The sequence below is a fragment of the Colossoma macropomum genome, unplaced genomic scaffold, assembly GCF_904425465.1.
Source record: "Colossoma macropomum unplaced genomic scaffold, Colossoma_macropomum, whole genome shotgun sequence".
NCBI classification, from domain to species: domain Eukaryota; kingdom Metazoa; phylum Chordata; class Actinopteri; order Characiformes; family Serrasalmidae; genus Colossoma; species Colossoma macropomum.
The window spans coordinates 18,971,132-18,993,710 of record NW_023494803.1 but is presented as its reverse complement, the minus strand read 5'-3'; the positions used below and the strand labels follow the sequence as shown (position 1 = coordinate 18,993,710).

Below are 22,579 nucleotides of genomic sequence, written 5' to 3'. Positions count from 1 at the left end.
AATAAGGATTTGGTAGGTTACTTTTATCTCCACTAGGGTATCTAAAGTCTAAAGCACAGGTCAGTTAGTCCAAAACTTGTTTTTAACTCTGACTTTGAACCAGTTGGGTATAATGATCCATATACATGTGCGATTAGGCACATCATGAAAAATCCTGGCTTAAATACATTGATAACTGTTACATGCAGTGGTGGTCATGACATATCACCATAGTAATAATGTGCTGTTAAAAGTGTCAGGATATGCCATAATGATATACCATATGTAACTGATTTTTCTGACCAATGTTGCGATTGAGATTTAAATGCAATTATTTTCTCAATTTTTTCATGGGCTGGATCCCCCCCTAATAAATGTGGCAGTTGAAGCTATTGATGGCTGCCATGTCACAGCCAGCCAACACATCATTTTCAAGAGACTGAAGATGATGGAAATCAGCACTCATGTGATGGTGCAGTCTTATGCTGTGCTGTGCCGCCACATTTGTGAGCGAATCCACACGTATAGAAGTCTAGAGCACCAGATGTCTCTGACTGTGCCAGGGCTGAAAAATTAAGTCTTTATATTGAAATCACAATTTGAAAGCATGCGATTTTCATATCGCTAAAGCTGCAATTTTAATTAGATCTTATATTATCAACAATGATGCCTTAAGTTTGGGACATTTAATCTAATAACATGGAGCTTAACATCTACAGAACATCTATGACAGAATATCTGCATGCTGTAAACGCAACAACACACCTACAACTAACTGGCATGTTCACCGTTGATGCCCCAAGTTACAAGAGGTGGATATGCTGGTTTTCTTGGCCAAAAAAGCTTAATTTATAGAAAATAATCACAAAATTAATTTTAAAAAGTGGAAATTATATACTTTCCCCAAATCATTCAGCCCTACACTGTACAGATGCATCTGACCTTATTCAAACAGACTGAGGTTTAGAAATGTGAAACAAAACTAATTAAAAGATGTTCAAAGAATGTACCATGTGACTGAGTGAGGAGCAAAAGAAATATTGAGTTCAACACTGATCTACAAGACTGGAATTTGAGCTTCGTTCAGGCTGAAAAAAAAAAACACTCAATCAGGAGCCACTTTCCAGCTACAGCACTAAAACAATGAAACAGCTGTCTAGCTATCTACTGGTTGCACTTAAATGTTTAAATATTAATATACCAGCTATAACACAAGCAGAACAAGGGTGAAGTTTAAAATAATTAGGATTCTGTAAAGCAGAAATATACAAATTATAAAATATATCTTCCCTGAATGTCTGTTACAAGCAGTTATGAGCTTTAAATGACTATATTATAAGCTTCACATCTCTGTGTACTGCTGTTATGGCAGCCCTGTTAGTTTGCCTCAAACATAACACTGCAAAACCCATAGAGTCCCTTTCTGGAAATGTTCATTTTTGCAATGGTGAAAATTGGATGAATACAGGCTTCTTGTGAAGCAAATTAAAATGTTTCTGCATGAAACATGACCACGTAATGACATAATCACAATGTGTCTGTATCTGACTAATAGGATAACGACTCTACGGGGCCTCCGCCTAGTACGTCACAACCACTTGACACAGAATCAAAGATTGGCTGAGTGAATCTACAGCTTGGGCTGGTTGCAATCAGCCCCATCTTTGGCAATTCTTATTTTATTAGGATTTTTTGATGGTGCTATTGCCAAAAAAGGAAACCTTACTTTGGTGCCTTTTTTCTTTGAAAGAGAGGGATGGCTTAGCCCCTCTAGCCTACTTATACTAGCCACCCCGGTTGACAGCATGGAAGACACTACAGTTTGTGTAGCAGGGGGTCTCCAGGACCAGGGTTGGGAAACGCTGATCTAGGCCATTAAAAAGAAAGCAATTTTGCATTTTTAGCGATTTGTCTGCACCAGCTACGATTTAGTACCAGCAACACTAAACACAAAAATAGTTAAGTAATAAAGGGCTTTCTGCAGTATTTTTATTGTCCATTCTGTTTCACTCCATGGGTACTAGCAACTGTGCTCATCTCAGTTTGCATCAAAATGCATCATATAATATGAGCTTTGAAACATTTTTTCCCCATCTAGGTTTGACTGTAAAATTATACTGTACAGCTTTTATACAGTCCTCTGTTCTTGCCAACAGACCAACTACTAGAAGAGCTAGAAACTGCTGAGTTAGGAGGCTAGCTCTGTTAAATTACAGTTACATTAATTCATTATTAGCTAGGTTATGATTTTGACCAAAAGCTCTCCTTTAGAGTACCCCCTTAAGGGTCTGACCATGGTATTTCCAAGCAAGACAGAATTTCATTTTAATCATGGCATGGGAGGATCAAGTTAACTTTGTATTTTTGTTAAATATGACAGCAAAAGAGCCCTAATCACTCCAACTCAGGCATACGAGCCGTACAGTTCAGATCACTGTTTGTGCAGGGTTCAAATTACTTTGTGCATAGTTTTTGGCATCACAGAGTCAGCCTCTAAAGAGGCAGAGCATTACATCCACACAACTCGAAAAGCTCACTGTTGTCTCATTCTTTAATTCCTTTTGTCACAATAAAAATAACCACTAACAAAGACTTCATTTGGATTACAATATTTACAGATGCAAACAAAATAATCAGTTACTCCTTCACCTCATATTGGCTCTTGTTCCAACCCCAGGAATGCACAAAAACATGGGCCTATTGCTGTCGTTAACTTTTCTGAGGTATAGAGACTACTTCAAAAGTATTAGTAGACGTGATCACTTAAAGTTCATCTTCATGATCATAACCCCTCAGGAGGAGCAATAGTTGTTCAAAAAGTGCACAAGATCCATTGATCGGAAGAACTCATCAGCAAATGCACACCATTCTCTAAAAGTCAATAGAATCCATGATGAGTTTCCACAGATTCCAGTGAAGAAGCCAGACTCACAAGAAGCATGTTTCTTATTCCAGAAAGTCGACATGAACGTACATCTGCTTAGTTTTGTGTGTGGATATGGTCCCTGAGGGGATATTCTGAAAGTGAGTCAGTTATTGTATGTGCATGTATTTATGTCCTGATGAAGAAAACGCAAGTTTGCTTGCTAGTCCACTGTTATGTCGTATGCAGTCATATACAGTACCCATTGTCATTCATTATGTACCATTATATTAACTGGTAATCATTATATTTGCAGGTGTAAAAACACATCATTAACATTATAGGGCATCATAAGCTAACTACACCTACAGTAGATGAAGCCAAAAAAAAACAAAAAAAACAAAAAAAACAAAAAAAAAAATGGACAAAGGCAATTAAAATGTATATCACAGCTTGTAACCCTGCATCACTTACTGCATATACTATTGTACTCTAGCGTATAAAACCAGCTGTATTTCTTCTGTCCAGAACCTCAGTGTGGGAACAGAGTTCACATTTTAGAAAAATGAAAAGTAAAGGATGACACTTACAGTCTTTTTGATCTCGATGTTCGAACTCTTTGTCACCTAGAGCCAGAGACTCTGAAGTTATGCACATAAGTGTAGCGACAAAACCAAACCCACCCACAAACCCACACCTAGAAAACCAGCTATCTGCTTATCTCTGCTGTTTTTTTCTCTTTACTTTTCCTTCTTCTGTAATGGGAAAAACTGTATCCTACCACCTCAGGCTCTAGTTCTGTAACAGCACCTTCACCATACAATAAATTCTCTGGTGTATGCTGTTTGGAGCATCCCTGCAAAATTAGGTCTCATTTAAAAAAGGGAAAAAGTAAAGGTGGATAACATGAGATGGTGTACAACTGGATGACCAGTGTTCCACAAAGACAGTCCACCATGCTGACCCGGCAAAGTCTACAAACTTAAATCAGGGTGATTTTGCTGTTCAAGGATGACCAGATAAGCACTGGCCTTAGGTCAAAGTTCAAAGTTACTTTTACGGTGAAAGTCTCGCATTTTGCTCTGTTCAAATCTACAGAGTACACTACCCAATAAAAAAAAAAGAAAAAAGCAAGATTGAAAATACTGCTACAGTACATGTTTCAGACATATTTAGTAGTAGTAGTTGTCTCTTATCTAGAGGTAAAATTCATACAATTTCACCAATAAATAATTTTTTTTAATTAAAATGACCTTTAGCCAACAGAATTATTATAGGACTGACAGTTTTTGTAGGTGGGTTGTGCTATGAAGTAGGGATGTGCATGGGCACTCGAGTACTCTGTGAACTGTTTGTTCAGGGTGGCAGTACTTGTGAACAGTGAAATCCCTATTTGGGTTCTCGTTCTGTATGTACGCATCATCAGTTCAGTAATACCCTGCTTTCATGTTTTCACAGGACTGTACAATGTTCTTGTTTTGAGTAGCGCAGCTCTATCGCTAACTAGGCTAGTTACTGTAGCTAATGTTCAGTCCAGAACAGAAAAAGTGGAAATATTTTTCTTTGGTAAACTAACATTTGGGCACATTGTCCACTGAGGAGAAAATATCTCTTGTAAGACACTGAGTCCTCATCAACATCCAGCTGTACCAGTTAGCTATAGCTTTACCTACATCTGAAGGGCAGAGTCCAATACTCGTCCAAAATGCAAAGCTAAGGACTTCTCTTAGATTTTCTGAAAAACAAAACATTTTTTTCAAACCTATTCATCTGTGTGCTGCTAAATTTTTGTGCTACTGATATTTTAGCTTCTCAACACCAGTGCTATCACTTATAAGAGTAAGCCTCCAGCTCCAGCCCACCGTTAATTCTGGATTTTGGCTGAGGTACTGTTTTCCTCTTCGCCGTGGTAAAACAGATATCCGTCCATTAACTCTTGCAGATACTCGAATATCAAAATAAATCAGAATGCACATCCCTACTGTGAAGTAGCTGAAATTGTATATAAAGAGGTTTTGCTGGGCCATGTACAGCCAAGTAACACACCCTGTATGTAAAACAGCATCTGCTTGCTGTGATGCTATACCTCAGCAGTGTGCGATTATCTTTATTTGAGTCATTCTGTTCTAAATGCATTAAGCCTGACTGTGGAGCTCACTATAAATGTGTTCATGAACTGCCTGAAGCGACCAACTGCATGGCAGGAACAGTTCTGTTTTTCAAAGAAAAAGCCTGAGTAGGTATTGAGGTTCAAAAACAGAGGGAAACTCACAGAGCCTGAAGTGAATATTGTACTCCAAGAAACTGGAAATGTAAATCAGCAGAAACAAAACAGATTTTCTTAATGCAGCTGCCACTGGCAGAGGATCTATGCTGTCGACATTTGGAAGATAGAGCGGCATGTTTTTAGATATGGCTGTCGGATCGGCTTCCCCTGAGAGACTGGGTTGAACACAGTGATCGCGATGCCATCCACTGTGTCAGTTTAGATTATTAGAACACATTATAAAATAAATTTAGTGCAGCAAGGCCATGGAAAGAGAGTTAAATAAAAGATTACCACTCTGCCTCTCAAGTTCAGACAACTGCAGAAAAACTTCTGTCACTGGACTTTTCAAAGTGCTATGCCCCACTGATCATCATGGCACATTTTGAAAAATGACCGGAAAAAGCTGCTTAGCATGGGGCAGTGACTGGAGAGGGATACCCGCCATGAAATCATGGAAAACACTCCTGAAGCGCCACATCATCCAACCAATCAGAAAACAGGGGCAGAACAAAATATTTATGGGTGTGGTCAACTTTCGAACAGCTAGCCTATTGGCTGGATGGCTTTGCGCTTTTGCTTGCAAAAGCTAGAGGACTTTGCGTATCCACTTGGGGGTAGCAGCAGCTCATTTCTCCTCAAATGTGTGAACACAGGATCACACAGACGGTGGATCACAGCTCCACGTTTACATTTCATCGACATTGTACATTGTCTTTATATACGGTTTCATTCAGATTCTATAAAGTCTTTGTTTTACCCTTAAAGTGATGGTTCATCCCTACCAACGGTGGCCGACGCCATAAAGCTACGACAAGGATTGAGACACTTTTCCAGGACAGGGATGGAAGGGTTCCATATGGCTCTATAATCACTTTATCACAGTCTCGGATTCAGGCTGTAGACCACCAGCAGGGGTGCAGCAGCAGTCAGGGGGTGGGGAGTCAATACTTGTCCTAGAGTCTGAAACAGTGTCTGGTGTTTGTCTGGCTGAATTAAGGGTTCTTCAGCTTCACTGGGTCTGACATTCAGAAGACTGGAGAGGTGAATTCTGATTTATAAACCACCTTCTAGTTTCTAGTAGCAGCACAGCTCTCCTGCTCCCCTCACTGCAGCAACCTCTGCTGTGGAGAGAACAATGAAGCACCATTAGAAACATAAGCAATGTAACAGATTTAGTAAAAGAGCCTGCAAATAGTTGCAATAGTTTTTGTTTTTGTTTGTTTTCTTTTTCTTTGATTTTGTCTTTGAGTTGGAGGCATGATTTATTTAAAAAACTGAAAGCAAGTCTCCTGAAAATAATGGAAGGGTGGACATAGTAAATGAAAAATGAAAAAAAAAAATTGTTATATTTGGTTGCTGAGGCTTCTGTGTATTATTTCTGTTAAATATATTTTCTACTTTTTTCCCTGCTGTTAAAAAATGAATAGTTTAATGACCATTTTAACTGGAAATTAGATCAAGAAAGTGTGGCCTATGACTTTTGCATAGTACTATCTAAAAAGAAACATCTCACAGCACATTGGTATTGTTAAACAAACCAGTACTACCAAAAAGGACAAGCCAATGATAAAGTAGGATATATTGAGAACAGTGTGTCCTACCTTCATGTCTCTGACGTCGCAAACAGTTGATTTAGACCATCTTAACAACTTCTTATCTGAGCAGGATGATAGACAGTACATCTGCTACTCATCTCCTTAAATGTTATCCCAACTCCTTTTTGGCGCAGTCATAATCCACATGACAAAGCACTGAGTTGACTTCATAAGTTCTTCACTTGCATTCCTTGGCAATTCCAGTGACATAAAACGCTACCAAACATTTTTTAAGTTGACTTCTGATCTTCACTGATTTTTACTTCTTGCTGTATTCAAGCTACGCTTTGTTATTTTTGTACTGTTTCGTTTTAACTTGAGTTCAGTTTCCTGGAAAATAATTCCAGAAATAAATCCGAAAGTCATATCCATCTGTTCCAGCGTTTGTAATGTACGATCATTTCCCTTCAAGGGAAAAAAATAAAATGAAAGGTTTCCTAAGGAAAAAAAACAGTCTGTTCCTATTTGCTCTCAATGTTTAAATAATAATAATAATAATAATAATAATAATAATAATAATAGCAATAACAACAACAATAACATCAACAACAACAGATCCATAACTTATTAAAAATGGTGTAAGCTGTCCAAGAAAGTTAACGCTTTCATATACCTTCTTTTTGATATAATGACTTGTGCTTTCCAATAAAGGGGAAAAAAAACAAACAAACAAACAAAACTTTAAAAAGTAAAAAGAAGCAGCAGAATTTTTGCAGGGGTGATGCGCTGTTTTTTTAAATAAGAGTTTAAAAAGACCCGCAAGTTATTTTCTATCTGCATTTTGGGGAGGCTTCGCTGCCGTTGGACAGAGGCTCTTCCAACTCATCCTCCTCAAAGCCATGAAATGTGGAAGTGTCGCTTTCTGAGGTTGTACCAAACAGCTCCTCGGCTCCAGCAAAAGTCTTCTCATCTTTCTCCTCATCAAGCCCACCTACCAAAAAACATCATAGAAATGTTGGATACTATTTTTACAATACTGTGTATTTGTTACACTGTAAAATATTTTCACATGAGTAAAGTGAATATTTTGCACAGTAGCAAAATTTCTGGCAAGATTTAAATGTTCTTGCTGCTTTTACTGACAACTGTAATAATGATATGTAATGATGCACTTTAACTGTAATAAAAGATGTTATCACAGCTGTATACCAGCTTTTTTTTAATATCATTAAATAAACATAATCCAATTATCATTGTTTTCCATTTGACTACGCTGAGCACAGATGCAATGTATGGGAAAATCTGTTATATACACATACAAATGTCTAATTACGTATACAGACATACGTAAATGTTTAAACACGTCCGGTTAAATGTTTCATTAACATGTGCAAATGTTTGTTCCCTATAGAAGATCACTTAAATCTACAAAACATGTCATTTGACCAGAGACACCCAAACCTTTGCATAAGACTGTCTATTATATCGTCTGATATTATTGTAAGAAATATAGATATATTACTGAAATGGAAACTTTTTTTTTTAATACTTATTTTATTTGATTAATGGACCATTTTTTGGTCATTCTGTCATGAAATGCTCACACACTGTAAAAAAATGTTATTTTCCCCCTCTCCCACAGCACTGCCACATATTACACCTGTTTCAGTAAGCACACAAAATTCCTCAGCAATAACAAAGGATGAAGAGTAGATGAAGTTGTAAGATCTATGAAGCATTGACTTGAATGCTGAAAACAGTGACAACAGAAACTGAGAAGGCAGAGGAAGCCAAAATTGGCAGATCTGAAAACAGAGAACTGCACCTGTAGTTACTGCAATAAACCTCTAAGAAGAAACGGCATAGCAATTTGAGGACATTTTACAGGGAGTAATCTTAGTCTAAATAGCTAGAATGGTACAAGTAACGTTTTCATAAAACCTGGACATGATGCATCTAGATGACGTGTTACGTACGACAGCTGGAACGGAGCCAACTTTGAATGAAATATTTTAACATTAATGCTTAGATTGGCACTAGAAATATGACATCTTGGGTCAGAGAGGCAGAAGCAGAACTGCATGCTGGCATTATTAAAAAGCACACATACCTGAGCGCCCACACTTGAGGCACTTGCCTTCTTTCATTTTGGAGCCTGGATTTACTTGACAAACGTCACAGAAGTTGTTGCGTGTGTGATCTGAATCTAGACTCTTTTGATCTAAGAGAGTGGAATGGAACAATTAGAGGAATACTTGTTTTAAAAAACCAAAAGGCACAATAGACATAACAGATATTCAGTTTACCAGATGCCACTATTACAATTAAACAGCTCATAAGCCTCTACTACAATTTACACAGCTCAATAATATGTCGGCTGCCCCAGCTAACGGTGATATTTATATTTGGTCAGGAAAGAAGACTCATTGTGAGAGATTACGTTTGCGACTGTGGGGACGGTGGTTGATAGGTGGAGACTGTGAGGGCTCAGAGTCCCTGGCCTGGGGCTCTTCCTTTTCAGCAATATGGGTGTGACCATAATGGTAGCTTAAGCCAGTGCGATTCCTATAGCGCTTGCCACATACTAAAACAAAGCAGAAAGAATTTATCAGCTAGAGCACACCATCACAAAGTCCTCATTGCATGCAAAACCTGTGGACTATTTTCTGATATCTGCAATGATTCTTGTGTGTCTAGGCCTAATGTGTGACAAACTGTTTATAAAATATACGAGAACACCATGCACGCTTATTAGGGCAGGCAGATGAAAGCCATATTTATACTTTCTGATCCTTTCTTTGAATCCAGCTTTCCAGACTGAAAAAACCCACATACCTGAGGCTCCAGCTTTTGAGTTATGCTTTTGTTTGTATCTGCCTGAAACAAAGACGACACAAGATAAATATATAAAACAAGACAAAATTTGAACAAACATGAGAAGAAACATGTTTAAGTTTATGCTTAAGCCCATTTGGCTCCTTTTTCCAACAAACATCCACTACATTACTGACAGTGACTTGGCTCCTTCAACATTTTGTTTAACTGCCAGGCATCAGGTCCCAGTATACTTTTCAATGAGCAAATGTTTTCACTTTCCTCAGAACTTGTTACTTACTTTCATAGACATATGGCTTGTCCTGGTCATCCAAGTCTGCCCTCCGACGTCCTGAACCTCGACCCTGCGAAGACAGAGAAGTAAAAGAGAAGATTCACATCTATAAAACACAGTCATCACAGATTAAGTCCACTGAAAGGGATTACTTCAGACCACAATGCAATAATATTTTTTTGATTCTCTGATTTGTTGAGTCTTTCTGTGCTTACCAGAACCCACTAAAAAGGTAAGTGCAGTTTGTCCAAAAATATATATATTTTTAAAGACACAAAACAAGCACTCAATTTCAACCTGTAAAAGAAGGGACCACAGACCTTTGACATCATGCCTTTTTTCTTCATCAAATGCATTATTAGCTCTGGCAGAGCACAGACACACACACACGCACACCGACTGGTCACTTCATACAGTACACCACTTTGTATCTACACTCTTCGTTCATTTTATCAGGTTATAAAGGTGCACTCTGTAGTTCTACAATTACAGACTGTAGTCCATTTGTTTCTCTGCATACTTTATTAGTCCCCTTTTACCCTGTTCTTCAGTGGTCAGGACCTCCACAGGACCACCATAGAGCAGGTATTATTTGGGTGGTGGATCATTCTCAGCACTGCAGTGACACCACATGGTGGTGGTGTGTTAGTGTGTGTTGCGCTTGTATGAGTGGATCAGACACAGCAGTGCTGCTGGAGTTTTTAAAACAGTGTGTCCACTCACTGTCCACTCTATTAGACATCTTGTTTGTCCAGCTTGTAGATGTAAAGTCAGAGACTGCACAGTTTGCTTTAGTCATGTTCCATCCCTCATCAGTGGGGACGCTGCCCACAGGATGTTGTTGGTTGGATGTTTTTTGGTTGGTGGACTATTCTCAGTGCACCAATGACACCCAGGTGTTTAAAACCACCGGTGCTGAGAATGAGCAACCACTCAAATAATATTTGCTCTGTGGTGGTACTGTGGGGGTCCTGACCACTGAAGAACAGGGTAAAAGGGTACTAACAAAGTATGCTCTGTGTGTATGTCTGTCTGACGGTTAAATTTTGTTCAATAATGATAATTCTTTGGCAAGTAAACTAAAAACTTAAATAGCGAAAGGCTACAATTTTTTTTTAGTTACAGCCCTTAAAAGTCACAAAACATCAAAAGGTGAGTTCCACTATGTGGTATACACACACTGACATTTGACTTAATGAATATAAGAGAGACCAGTCACTCACTCTGCCTTTGCCCCGATGTTTTCTTTTTGGTATGTCCACTTCAAAGTCCTCATCGTCATGGTAACCATCTTCATTGGCGTCAGCCTCCAAAACTCTCTGTAATCGATAATGAGGTGAGGGACAGAGTGAGAAAGAGAAGGAGTAAAAGCATGAGAGTGGTATCAAAAGACAAGGGCATTTTGCCCTAAACAAATATGCTAATATGGGATTTACTTTTGTCCCCATGAGATCCCATGTATTTCTGTTCACTTGGCCAATTCAACAGACAACAATAAAAGTATTTCCCCCTCAAGCATTTATAAACCAAAGCTGTCATAGGTGGGATGCTAATCAGCTCAGTTTGGATGAGAGTTGTGCAATTTTTCTCCACATTAATACAGTATGGAATTTATAACACACAACGGTGGACCACCTTGCCTAACCTTGGTTTCACATCCCACACATGGTTAGATACAGTGGTCAACTGTTTAAAACAGCCAAAACAATCACAGCTGAAGTAAACTAAAAGCTTGTGTCCCACTTAACAGTAAAAAGAACATAATTTAGTCCATGCTCTTCTGCAAGCTTGGGTTTCTACTTACTGCTTGTGAGAGCAGCTCCCTACCTGAATCTCCAGTAGGCTCTCTTCATCTCTCGAGCTGTTCCTCTTGTCCAGGCCATCTCCCCTCAGCAAAGCCTCCAGTGTAGTACTCGGTGTAGGCAAAGCCTCCTTACCTGTCAAGTCCCCACCAGGATTAATAGAAACAAAATTGTTGTCAGAACACATGCACAGAAATAAACTGCAAGTCTCACTCATGACACTCATGACAAAAGGTAGACTGTAAACTCACTCATCTGTAATCAAAGAGCTTCCTTTTACAGCAGACAGCATTAAGTGTCAATAACTTCCTGCAAGTAGTGGGTGGTATGACTAAAAAATTATCACGGTATAATTATACCAATATATATATATATATATATAGTGTGTGTATGTTTGTATGTATTTTTTTATTTATATCATAGTGTGCATGAATGTATTTTTTAATAAAACCAATTTAGATACTTAACAGGGGTTACCTGTGATTGATTTTCTAGGGTGTCAATGAGTCACTTATTCAACAACTTAAGTAAATCTAACCTTTTTTTTTATTGTGCAAAACATCAACAAGAGAACAATATATAGATAAATTTAAGTCAATATTGCTTTCTAACCATATTCGTAAGCACGTAGCAGCTTCTCTGTGCTTATGTATCTATGTCATCAAAGGCATTCACACTGATAAAACCAGCTACTGATAGCCGAGGACCAGGCCCTTTTACCCTCGATCATCTTATGCAGCTGACCGAATAAGAGAGCCCCGCAGGCGGAGGAAGGCTAAAGAGACTGGCCAGTCCTTTCATTTTACTCGCTCATGTCTTTGAAAACGAATTAGACTACTTAAGACTGTAACTGACTACACAGTGGGAGGTGATCTACTGACTGCTGCTTTTTTATTTTTACTTGAAACATGACAAACATCTCTGACTTTTAGTGACTCAACAAACAAGCTAATGTTAGCATGTTTTGCACTGTACTTTGTGCCTTGAAAAGGAGTTCAACTGGTACACCAGATGAACTGGTATAATGCTCAACAGTACTTCAGATACTTCCATCTTCAACAATTTACAAATCAATCACATGATTCCCAGTGATACAATGACACTGAAACATACAAGAATTTTCAGACATCTAAAGTTGGGACCATTTAATGATTTATTGATAACAGTGGAAACAATAGGCAGTTGTTTTTTGCAGTAATACACATTTTCTGCTCCAGTCTGTTACCTGAAGCTGAAGTTCTGCAGTTTTCTTAACTGACCCATACACAGCAGCGAGTTGTATTGTAAGCAAGGCTGTGAATGAGTGTCACACAGTGGTGCTAGCTGCCACAATACAACATTTTTCTTTCTCAGTTTTAGTTTAGTGGTCATGACTTTGCCAGGCTTTGCAACCCCCTATTTCCACCAAAATACTAGGCTTTAAAATAACTGGGCTATAAAATAATAAAAAATGATATTTATCAATAATTTTACCACAATTGATCATTTTTTTAGTCCCAGTCCTATAAGTGTCCAATTGTTAACTGAAGCATTGAAGCTTTGAAGCTGTATAAACTGCTTGATTTAACACACTGAAGACTGAACTACTGTAATCACAGGGGAGGACTACAGTGATGGCAGGAAGCTTTTACCTATATGTAGACCATAAAGATGAAGGCTTGAATCCATGGAAGTGTGCAATCTCCTCTTCTTTCTCCAGCAGCGGGCTGGGTATGTGTACATCTGGCCTGCTGCCAAACCTGAGGCAATCATGAAATAATTTCAAATTGCTTGATGTCCAACAGTAAAACATTAACAATATCCAGCATGATCAGTGAGGAGATTAGCATTCAAGTTCTGTACAAATATTCCACAAGACAATATTGTCAACATATAAACCTGAAGGTGGTGGACAATGATCTTATATTGTTATTAGTACTCACCTGGTCCGCGATGGTGACGCTCCATCCAGATGTAGCAGTTGTTCTGGGCAACACCAGTTTGTGAGTCGAGGAACGGCAAGCGGACGCTGCGCTCAGCACATAGTCGAGCATTATAGCTGCGACAGTGCTCAATGGCCTCTCTGTAGAACTGGTCACCCAACCTAACGAGAGACAGTGAACATACCTGGGTTTGTCTTTTGAAACCCAAAGTTGCCTTATGGCTGTGAATTGATTTCAAGAGTAACATCGTTTTATTTTAAATAATTCATTTTAACTTTGTTGAAACAACATACTGTGATACTTAAATTACATCTTCATTTCTTTTTCCATTATAACCTGAACTGTATTGTGTGAATAGTATTAAATAACATAGGTCTAGCATGTAATTTGATACTTTCATTTCAAACTATCAAATTAACATCACAGTAAAATCACAAATCTGGGAATAAAAATGTGCAAATGAAAAGGTTTTTCAACTTTGTTTAGCCAAGTACCACCATACAATAATACTAATATCTGCTAGTGCTAATGGTTCACATCCATCATTTAATATTACTTTAACTAAAACAGGAGGGGTCTGGACATTATTTATTTAAAAGAAAATAATTAAAAACACTCCAATGCCTATTCCCTCCCTGTTTTCATTCAGATGATTTTCTCTCATCTCTTCATGTATTTTCTCTGTCTCTGTGTATGTCTGAGCTGTTTGTAGACTGAGCAATTAATCAAAAAAGCAGAATCAGGTCCTCATTTAGAATGAAAACCTGCAACCACACTGGCCCTTTGCAGATAAGATTGGACACTTCTTGCCGAAACTACAATAAAATATTTCACACTGGAGCAATGAGGCTAATGTAGCTAAAAAGTAATGGAAGTGTAGGTCACCTAAAATGTTTTTTGTGACACAGACTTCTATTATATTAGCATTATAGCTCCAGTGTAAAACAAAGAAAGCAAACTTTGGACAGCAAACATGCCTTGTCTGACTGGTGCGTTTGTACATTCGAAATCTACAGAACAAAGCTGAAGATGAGACGAACACGTTTGACTACATGCCTCCAGACCTCTGTAGTTTGATATTTTACACAGATTCAGAGTCTGGTTTTTGCCAGAAAATTAAAAAGTTTAAAAAGTGAAAGAAAGCCTAAAGGATTAATCACATTTGTGCTCAGCAACCAATTAATTGGACCGATTGTGGATGTAAAAAACCACAAACAACAAAATTTACAATGGAAGCAGGTAACTTTAAAAAATGAAAACTTTTGCAAATGTTTTAAAATAAACATACACAGGGTCAATCACAAGCCCCACTTTCATATGTACATTCCAAATACCCATTAGCAGCATGACGACTGTCAAGTTTGAAATGAAATGTTTATTCACAACAAGGCCACAAATGTGCACTTCAATTAAAACTGGTATAAGGCATGATTACATGAAAACAATAGCTAATACTTGGTTCTGATCAAAATGATCTGAAAATCAAAATGAATTTATTCCATTGTTAAGTTAAATAAAATGTTTGTTCTAAACAAAGCCATGAATGTGCTGCACTTACAGTTATTTGTGATTAGACTTTTAGTAAAAAAAAGGTCCTTGAAATCATGATAAACCTGGTTCAAATCTATTTTTTCTATGGAATTTACTGTTTATTGATCTTTTTAAAAGGATTTTTAATGATATGAGGTCTTCATGTCTTTTGAAGCAACTTCTCATCATGTTTTGCGACACATAATAGCAACAACTGTATTAAATTTAAAATAAAATATCTAATTTCTGGGGCTGAAATGTTAATCGCTGATACGGTATGTTTGAGTTAATGGCTTTTTAAAAAAAGTTTTACAAGTTTTATGCAATATGCAGGAAGTCTGTCACTTCATTTAAGAAGGTGACTGTGACATAACAGAACAAAAATATGAGATTATTTATAAAACTCAAAAGTACTGCAAATGCTTTGTTTCTAAACAGTTTATATTACTGAGAACTTATAAAAAAAAAAGTTAAATGTGTCAAGGAAATGAATTACTTTTAAAATAAATCATGGTCGCACCACATTACGTTTTTTAAGGCCAGAGCCATTTCATCTAGATGAAAAAAACATTAAAATAACATTTGAAAGCCTGTTGAAAATGCTTATACATCACTGACCCACCAGCATTATATATCGGCTATAGGCCACTCTGCTCTCTAAATATCGGCATCGGTCATTGAAAAACTCATATTGGTCAACCACTACACTATACTCCCACAAGTATTATGATTATCCGATATAAATATCTACTTTGGCAGAGTCACCGTTTATGGTTTGTAATTTAACTAGTTTGAAAACAAGCATGTTAATGGCACAAGGTCAGTGTTTTGCTCATCCACACGAAAATGCCAATGCAGGTGCATGCAGGTTTAAAAAATCTCCACTTTGGAAAGTGTTTTTAAAAAGCATCATTTTCACGTGGATGCAAAAAAATAATAAAAAAAAATAAAAATAAAAATAAAAAATAAAATGTTTTCAAAAAACAAATACAGAACAAAAAAAATACAGAACACATATTTCAACATATTCCCACAGTTGTCTCTAAATTCATACAAGTGCTCCAAGTTTCACTAACTGGTGCCATCATGGCAGACAGTTAGGCTAATAGAAGGAAAACTGTCAAATTCAAAGAGAGGAAACACTACTCTGTGCACTGCTGTCAGCCTCCAGAATACCTGCACAAGCCAAGGGAAACCTCTTTAATAATAGAAACTTGGCCAGCTGAAGGGCAGACACTGTCCATTAATCTTTTCTACTGACGCTTTCAAGAGCCACCGTCACTTTAATGTCTGAAAGATCTCTCAGTGACTTAAAATTGTTTCTTGAAGAAGCTGCGTGATAGCTGCTAGGGTTAATATGCTGCCTCCTAGAAGTGCACCAAGACAGACAGGCTACATGAGTGAGACAGGCAAACTGAATGAATCTGCTGATTGTCTGTGGCCTCCACTAGCAGAGCGGTCTTGTCAACTGTCTACTGCGTCACATGTCAGAGTCCAATCTCTCCATGCTGGAGTTACATAAATTTGTTTTGCATGTTTGGAGGCGCACACCTACATGCTCACACACACCCCTTCGGACCATCCGTTTCCAACCACGGAACCACAAAGAACCAGCAGATAACGGTTTCCTTGAACAACCATTCTATAACATGTTTATACCTTTTTTTCACTATTCCTAGAACCTGGCTAACTATCCAATTATGAGAAAAGGGGTCAGAACACAGAGTGTGTCTATAAGAATTTGAAAGCACTGAACAGACAACAAAAGTACAGTTTAATCACATGAGAAACTGACACTTTCTGTATCAATGCTGGCGTATCTCCCACCAGTGAATTCACAGTCTGGGCGGTGAGACTCAGACTGTATCTCTTGAGACCGTGCAGGTGCATTCTGGCGTTTTAACAGGAAGTCAGTCTAGCTGCAGCAATGCAAGCTGAGGGATAACGCATAAAACGTCTCCAAATGCGAACACCAAAGAGTTCAGAAAGAAGTGCAAACCAAAAAAAAAACCAAAATGTAAACAATCTGGAAGAATAGTGCAAACTCTGAGGAGATTAGAACGTTTAAACAGTTAAAGCTTGCTATTCACTATTAAGCCATGCAGACCACAGTGCAACCTTGGTAGCTCTGCAACCAATTATTGTGATATGACTCAGCCAAACCCAGTGTGTCAGGGTGTTAAGGCTTCAATCTGATAGTGTCAACTCCATCCCCCACTCATACTAAAATAGACAGCAAACAAATCTTCATGTTCACCCATTACTCCATACGTACTACAAATTTAAATATGTTGTGTGTGTCTTAAATTGGTAATAAAAAACTGAACTTAAGTGCAACTGGATATGCCCACTGCAAGATCTGACTTTCTGTGCAAGGAAAGATCAGGCAACACTGCTATTTCTATGACGTTTGCTTGAGCGAGGCTGGAAGATAAACCAGAAAACAAAGCTTTGAATGCTAGAAGCCACTGGTAAAGTGCTTTCCAGCTGGGGCCGGCATGAACGGAGATAAGCATGAAAATGTGTGACAGTTAGGGCACAACTGATGCTGAAGCCTGCGTGAACAAAGACCTGAAGACTGCCAAAATCATCGGTCTGAACCATCTTGCTTTGCTAGTGCCTGCCTTTCCTACTGCCCACTCCTCACTTGTTTCTCCCTCCAGCTGACTGTCATTTTGAAAGTTACTCCCACTCTTACAACTCCTACAATTTATAGCTTTTCTTCATGACTGCAGTTGAAATCCGGATTAGATGACCTGGTCAATGGTGTGACCACTGGATCATAGTGCAAAAAGCTAAAGCAACTGACATCTTACACCAGAGCTGACGTCAATATGAACTGATTTTTCTGAATTTTTTTAGCCAAACGTTCTGCGTGCCTGAACACTGATGGTCTCTTTTGCAATTTTATGAACCTTCTAGAGTAGGGATGTCCCAATGCAGTGTTTGTTCTACCTCGGCCAATCCAAACTGACTACTTTAAATTTAAGTATCAGCCAATATCAATGCGATCTTTCTGTTTTTTATAATATACCGGTAATACAGCCCCTCAATTTAGACAGGATATGCTAGCCTGCCTATTAACACTGTGCACAGTGCGACTTTCTGAACTGATATTGTTTGTTTTGGTCTAATTTGTTTTTGCATTTTATATTACCTTTTTAGTGTGTGTAATTTTCTTATGATCCTGTATGACTGACCCCCCCAGATAATTTGGCTACCAATCACTTTAAAATTCTGCAGTAAAATCAATGATATAAACTCCAATATCAGACTTTTTATGGACTACTGCAAGACCCATTTTGATAGTAGTGCAGTGAATATGCCATCTCATAAAATTTCACATTGCTCTAACACGCAACGCAGTCTGCTCCTTTCTCTTGGGCCCTTGAACGAGCTGTTGCTGTTAATTTTAGTTTTAAATCAGAAATAGCATGGCCACCACGTTTGCTTCTATAGATATTTAGACCACTTTGTTAACACCTGAAAACGTGCCTCACTGCCGGAAATTGTGTACAATGTCCATTTTTGGCACCACTGCAATAGTGCCATAAATAGAACGCAAAATAAAAACAAACGATCAGAAGTGGGTTGTGTTTAACATAGTCGATACCTGGTCCAGTAAAATATACTAGGATCTGCTTTGGTCCCCATCCACTGAATTGGATTGGCACATCCCTATTCTACATCTATGTGATTTGCTAAGTTGCAAATTTTTACAGTTCTAAAAAGATTTTTCATGATATATCTGCACATTTCTAATTTCTGTGAACTTTGTAAACGTGCAAAGGAGTAATGAAGTTAACTGCTAAGTCCACCAGTTTATCTAGAATCCACTGCTACTTTTGACAATATGAAAGACATTCCTTCCAATGCAAACATACTCTCTCACACCATTCTAGAGCTTGCCTGCTTCAAACTGCACATCTTTTCTTTCCGTCTGTTTCCCCTTATCTTTTTACTACAAGAGCCGTTTACTTCCCTATCCTAAGGTCACGTGACCACAACTTCACAGCTCTCATTCCGTCCAGCTACGGAGTGCCTGGGGAATGCTGGCTAAATTCCAAACGTCTACACGTTTAAGAAGCACACTGAATTATGGACTTTGCGTGGAAGACTTTCATGTATGCTAGAGGCACCAAACTTGGTGCACACTTTGACAAGCAACTAACCCTGGAATTTAGCACTGAGATTTTAAAAGTGGATTCCACTTCAGAAATCATAATATGAAACACGATTCCTTAACATGAAGACAATTTCAAAGAGAGTCAACACAACAGGAACAGGAAGCAGGAAAAAAAACATTCAGCCCCTAAACCACTAAACCTAGCTCTTTACATCAACCAACCCTTTACTAACAGAACTTTCTCCTTGTCCAAAAACTCCTATGCAAACGTCGTATCTACACTGAACATAATGGGGAGAAGTGCAAATATTTACTCACTTATAATGCTGTTTGTAACACAATAGCAGGAATGAGAAACTCCCTCTGGAGCATGCCACTGGCTGGAGTGTTACTTTGCCTCATTCTGACTTGCCAGGTAAAGAGTCTGATGTGATAATGCCACTGAGGTTCTACTTCCTCAGAAAGACAGGGCCCGAGTTTCGGACAGTGCCAGCAAATGTTTATGAAATGAAAAAGTGCATGCAAGTACACAAATGCACATAACTACCTGGACACAGTGGATGACCATATTAGGTGGTATTCACAGACATAAATGTATCACACTATGCATCACGCTGGTGTTAGCAGATATATATGGTGTTCTAAACCAACAAAATGAAACCAGACTCAATCTCAATCTGACTCAGTCTTAGGCCCCAAAAGACAGATGCATTCATCAGTTCATTTTCATGAGCAGACGTTCCCTGTGGTTGTGCAGACATCTATTTTACTAACAGCAAAACAAGATATTTCACACTGTTTTTTATACAGTAAAGATATTCAAGGCACTTTATCTTAAGAATAAGTATGTTAAGCGCAAGCACTGTAAAATATGCTCACCTGCATTATTATCAATATGAACAAGAAAGTATCAATCATCGGTACTGACCCAGAATTTTCACATTGGTCCATGTTGTGTTGATGACGCCAAAACAACATAAGACTGAGCCTTGCCCATCTCTGTGTGAAGGGTATTAAATTCGGAGAAGACCCTGCCTTCACTTCGGGGAACACATCAAATGAATCTGAGTACCGGCCTTGTTTATTTGAGGCGGAAGGGAAGTGGTTTAGGATGTGTATTATGGTTAATTGTGATTTTTAACAGATGGACCTCCTGCCTGCCCTCTGCACCTCTATACAGCCGTCCAGTGACGGCCACAGCTCACGATAATCTACCGGTCCTCTAAAGCTAAAGGTTAGTCCTGGCCTGTCTGTGCCAATAATCTCATCACAGCAGTTCAATGATCATATCAATGATGACCCACAGCACAAAGCATGTCAGTCTTTTTCTCGTCCATAGGTAAAACAGATCCAGAGAGACTCTCCGGCTAAGAGGTAGTCTGCCCTTCTGAAACTACAAGCTAAAAGGACCACGTCGGTATTCTGCATTCAGGTATTCAGTTAATGCCTGGCATGCAATTTGGGCAACTACCAGAATGTAAATATCGGGAGGGAGAGATTATAACCTCCAAACTGCGAACATCACTGAGGCTTCAACAAACCTCCTACTCTTTGTGGCCAAATAAGACATAAACACACCGTCGACTGTAAGCTAGCGAGCTAGCTAGGTTAGGTAGCTAGCTGTGTTTGTTCGCTAGCTAGCTATGAACTTCATTCTGAAGGAAAAAAGACAAAACGCACGTCTGTCTGCAAACACACATCATCCCAGCGCCGCTTCAGACCCTAAATACATGTAAAGGCAAATTCCTCACAGCAGCCGTTTACGGATGGATCACCGGGGGGTGCCAATACTTCCATTAAGTCCTAAAATCACTCTCTGATAATGTCATTCCTCGGAAATGAAGCCGCTAACCTTATTCTACCATGTTAGCTACGACAACGTTCGGTTAAACTGCTGTCGGCTCTAATTTTGCGAGTCCTGTTTATTAAAAAACTGGAAGCCGCTGCTAAACAGCCACCAGACACACCGACTCGTCCGGCAGCGATAAAGAGCCCAATTTAAGAAAAACTGCACAGAGCACAGTTGCAGTGTCGAAAGCGAACGGCGACAAGCGTTCGCCCTTTTGCGCCGTCATTGCTGTACTTTTTTTCACGCGAGCTGCGCTGAGCCGTGCTGAGGTCTGGAGACTGTGCTCCGGTAAATAATCTCTTAATTACTTACGCGTTTAGTGGATTCTGAATGACAGCCGCCATTTTGCCACACTGTAACGGAATAGCAGCGTTGGAAACTCTCGCAGCGCTGGGGGGGAATCTCGAGGCCCGCAGCCAATCAAAAAGCCACTGGAGAAATTCCAACCAATCCACGAGTGGCATTTGTGAGCGGGGCGTGTCATTCGGAGTGAACTGTCAGCCACAAAGCACCGTTTCTGAGAGGCGTTTTTAAAGGGAATCTCTTTTGTGCAGTGAAACTGACTAAATGTGTACAGCAATTTACTGAACAGCGCTTTAAACGCTTTATCTATAGAAATAACTGTTAAGACAACATATCCGCAGAATACATCCACCAAATACAGTCTATAGAGTAACTCACTAGGAATATAATTAGACTGAAAAGTGAGATTTGGTGTATTTTTCAATCTAACTAACTCACACAACTACACAACTCAAATCAGATCTACTCTCTACTGTTCCAGCTGCTAGGCTGCTAAAGGGGATCCTGTACATATTTCAGTCCAACTAAACCTGCAGGGAGATTAATTACACTGATTTAAAAAAAGAAAGAAAGAAAAATCTGCATTATTTAGTAGTTGAGATGTAAACAAAGTCATTTGGAGTGGTTTCATGTGAAATGGTTCACTGTAGAGAAACTGGCAGACTGATATTTAGGGGTCACAATGTTTACTATGCAAATATAGCCATTTCATTTACTATCTAAATTGACCAGCGATGCTTCATGTATCCTCTAAGTTTCTGTAAGTAACTTTGATAATGGTAAAACAGTGCTAAATCAATCTAGTGTATTCATAACCACTTCATGTGATAACTTTCTGTGAGGGAGCTTGTAGAGTCACTAAATGCTTTGGACATTTGATTCTTACCATCACCACCGTGAACAATTCGGTAAGTTTCTCTAGAATAGCATATTTCACCTAAAACCACTCTGAATTACTGTTTACACTTTCACTATTGAATTACAGAGATGTTTGGAAAAATCTGTGTAATTCCCCTTTAAATGAAAGCTATCGTTCAGACTTTTGTCAATGAAATATTTGTGTACTGTTTCTCACAAGAGAATAAAACGACTGAAGAAAGATTAGGGCCACTCACCACTCACTAGGTATTTAATATGCCAAACTACAAAAAGGGATTAATTTGCTTCATCAACATAATTTTAAATTCCAAAATAGAAAAATGTTACATTTTGGCATGACGCAGGTAATATTATTTGCACTTTTGTGATTCTCCTGATAGGTATTAGACTAAATATACACCGATCAGGCATAA

At 38.6% G+C, this 22,579-nt stretch overlaps 1 protein-coding gene across 2 annotated transcripts; it reads right to left on the bottom strand.

Annotated features, from left to right (window-relative positions):
- Positions 1 to 5,814: 5,814 nt before the first annotated feature.
- LOC118823643 (zinc finger protein DPF3-like) lies at positions 5,815 to 21,358 on the bottom strand. 2 transcript variants are annotated; one of them, XM_036593368.1, is made up of 11 exons: positions 21,297 to 21,358; positions 13,480 to 13,640; positions 13,189 to 13,296; positions 11,583 to 11,692; positions 10,979 to 11,074; positions 9,762 to 9,825; positions 9,482 to 9,523; positions 9,087 to 9,230; positions 8,757 to 8,867; positions 6,713 to 7,637; positions 5,815 to 6,232 (listed from the first exon to the last, which is right to left on the bottom strand). In XM_036593368.1, the coding sequence occupies exons 1-10, from the start codon at positions 21,326 to 21,328 to the stop codon at positions 7,477 to 7,479; spliced, it is 1,029 nt and encodes a 342-aa protein (XP_036449261.1). In that variant the 5' UTR covers positions 21,329 to 21,358; the 3' UTR covers positions 5,815 to 6,232; positions 6,713 to 7,476. The 2 variants fall into 2 exon arrangements, with proteins under 2 accessions (XP_036449261.1, XP_036449260.1); XM_036593367.1 differs by lacking the exon at positions 21,297 to 21,358 and adding an exon at positions 20,064 to 20,857.
- Positions 21,359 to 22,579: the final 1,221 nt, after the last annotated feature.

What these genes read in the sequence shown, in the direction of transcription:
- LOC118823643 (XM_036593367.1), bottom strand. Translation starts at nt 20,113, where the DNA reads ATGTTGTTTTGGCGTCATCAACACAACATGGACCAATGTGAAAATTCT. An exon ending in TCTTTATGGTCTACATATAG is followed by an intron (nt 11,693 to 13,188) that starts GTAAAAGCTTCC and finishes GGGACTTGACAG; the next exon opens with GTAAGGAGGCTTTGCCTACA. An exon ending in CCGTCCCCACAGTCGCAAAC is followed by an intron (nt 8,868 to 9,086) that starts GTAATCTCTCAC and finishes CCACTCTCTTAG; the next exon opens with ATCAAAAGAGTCTAGATTCA.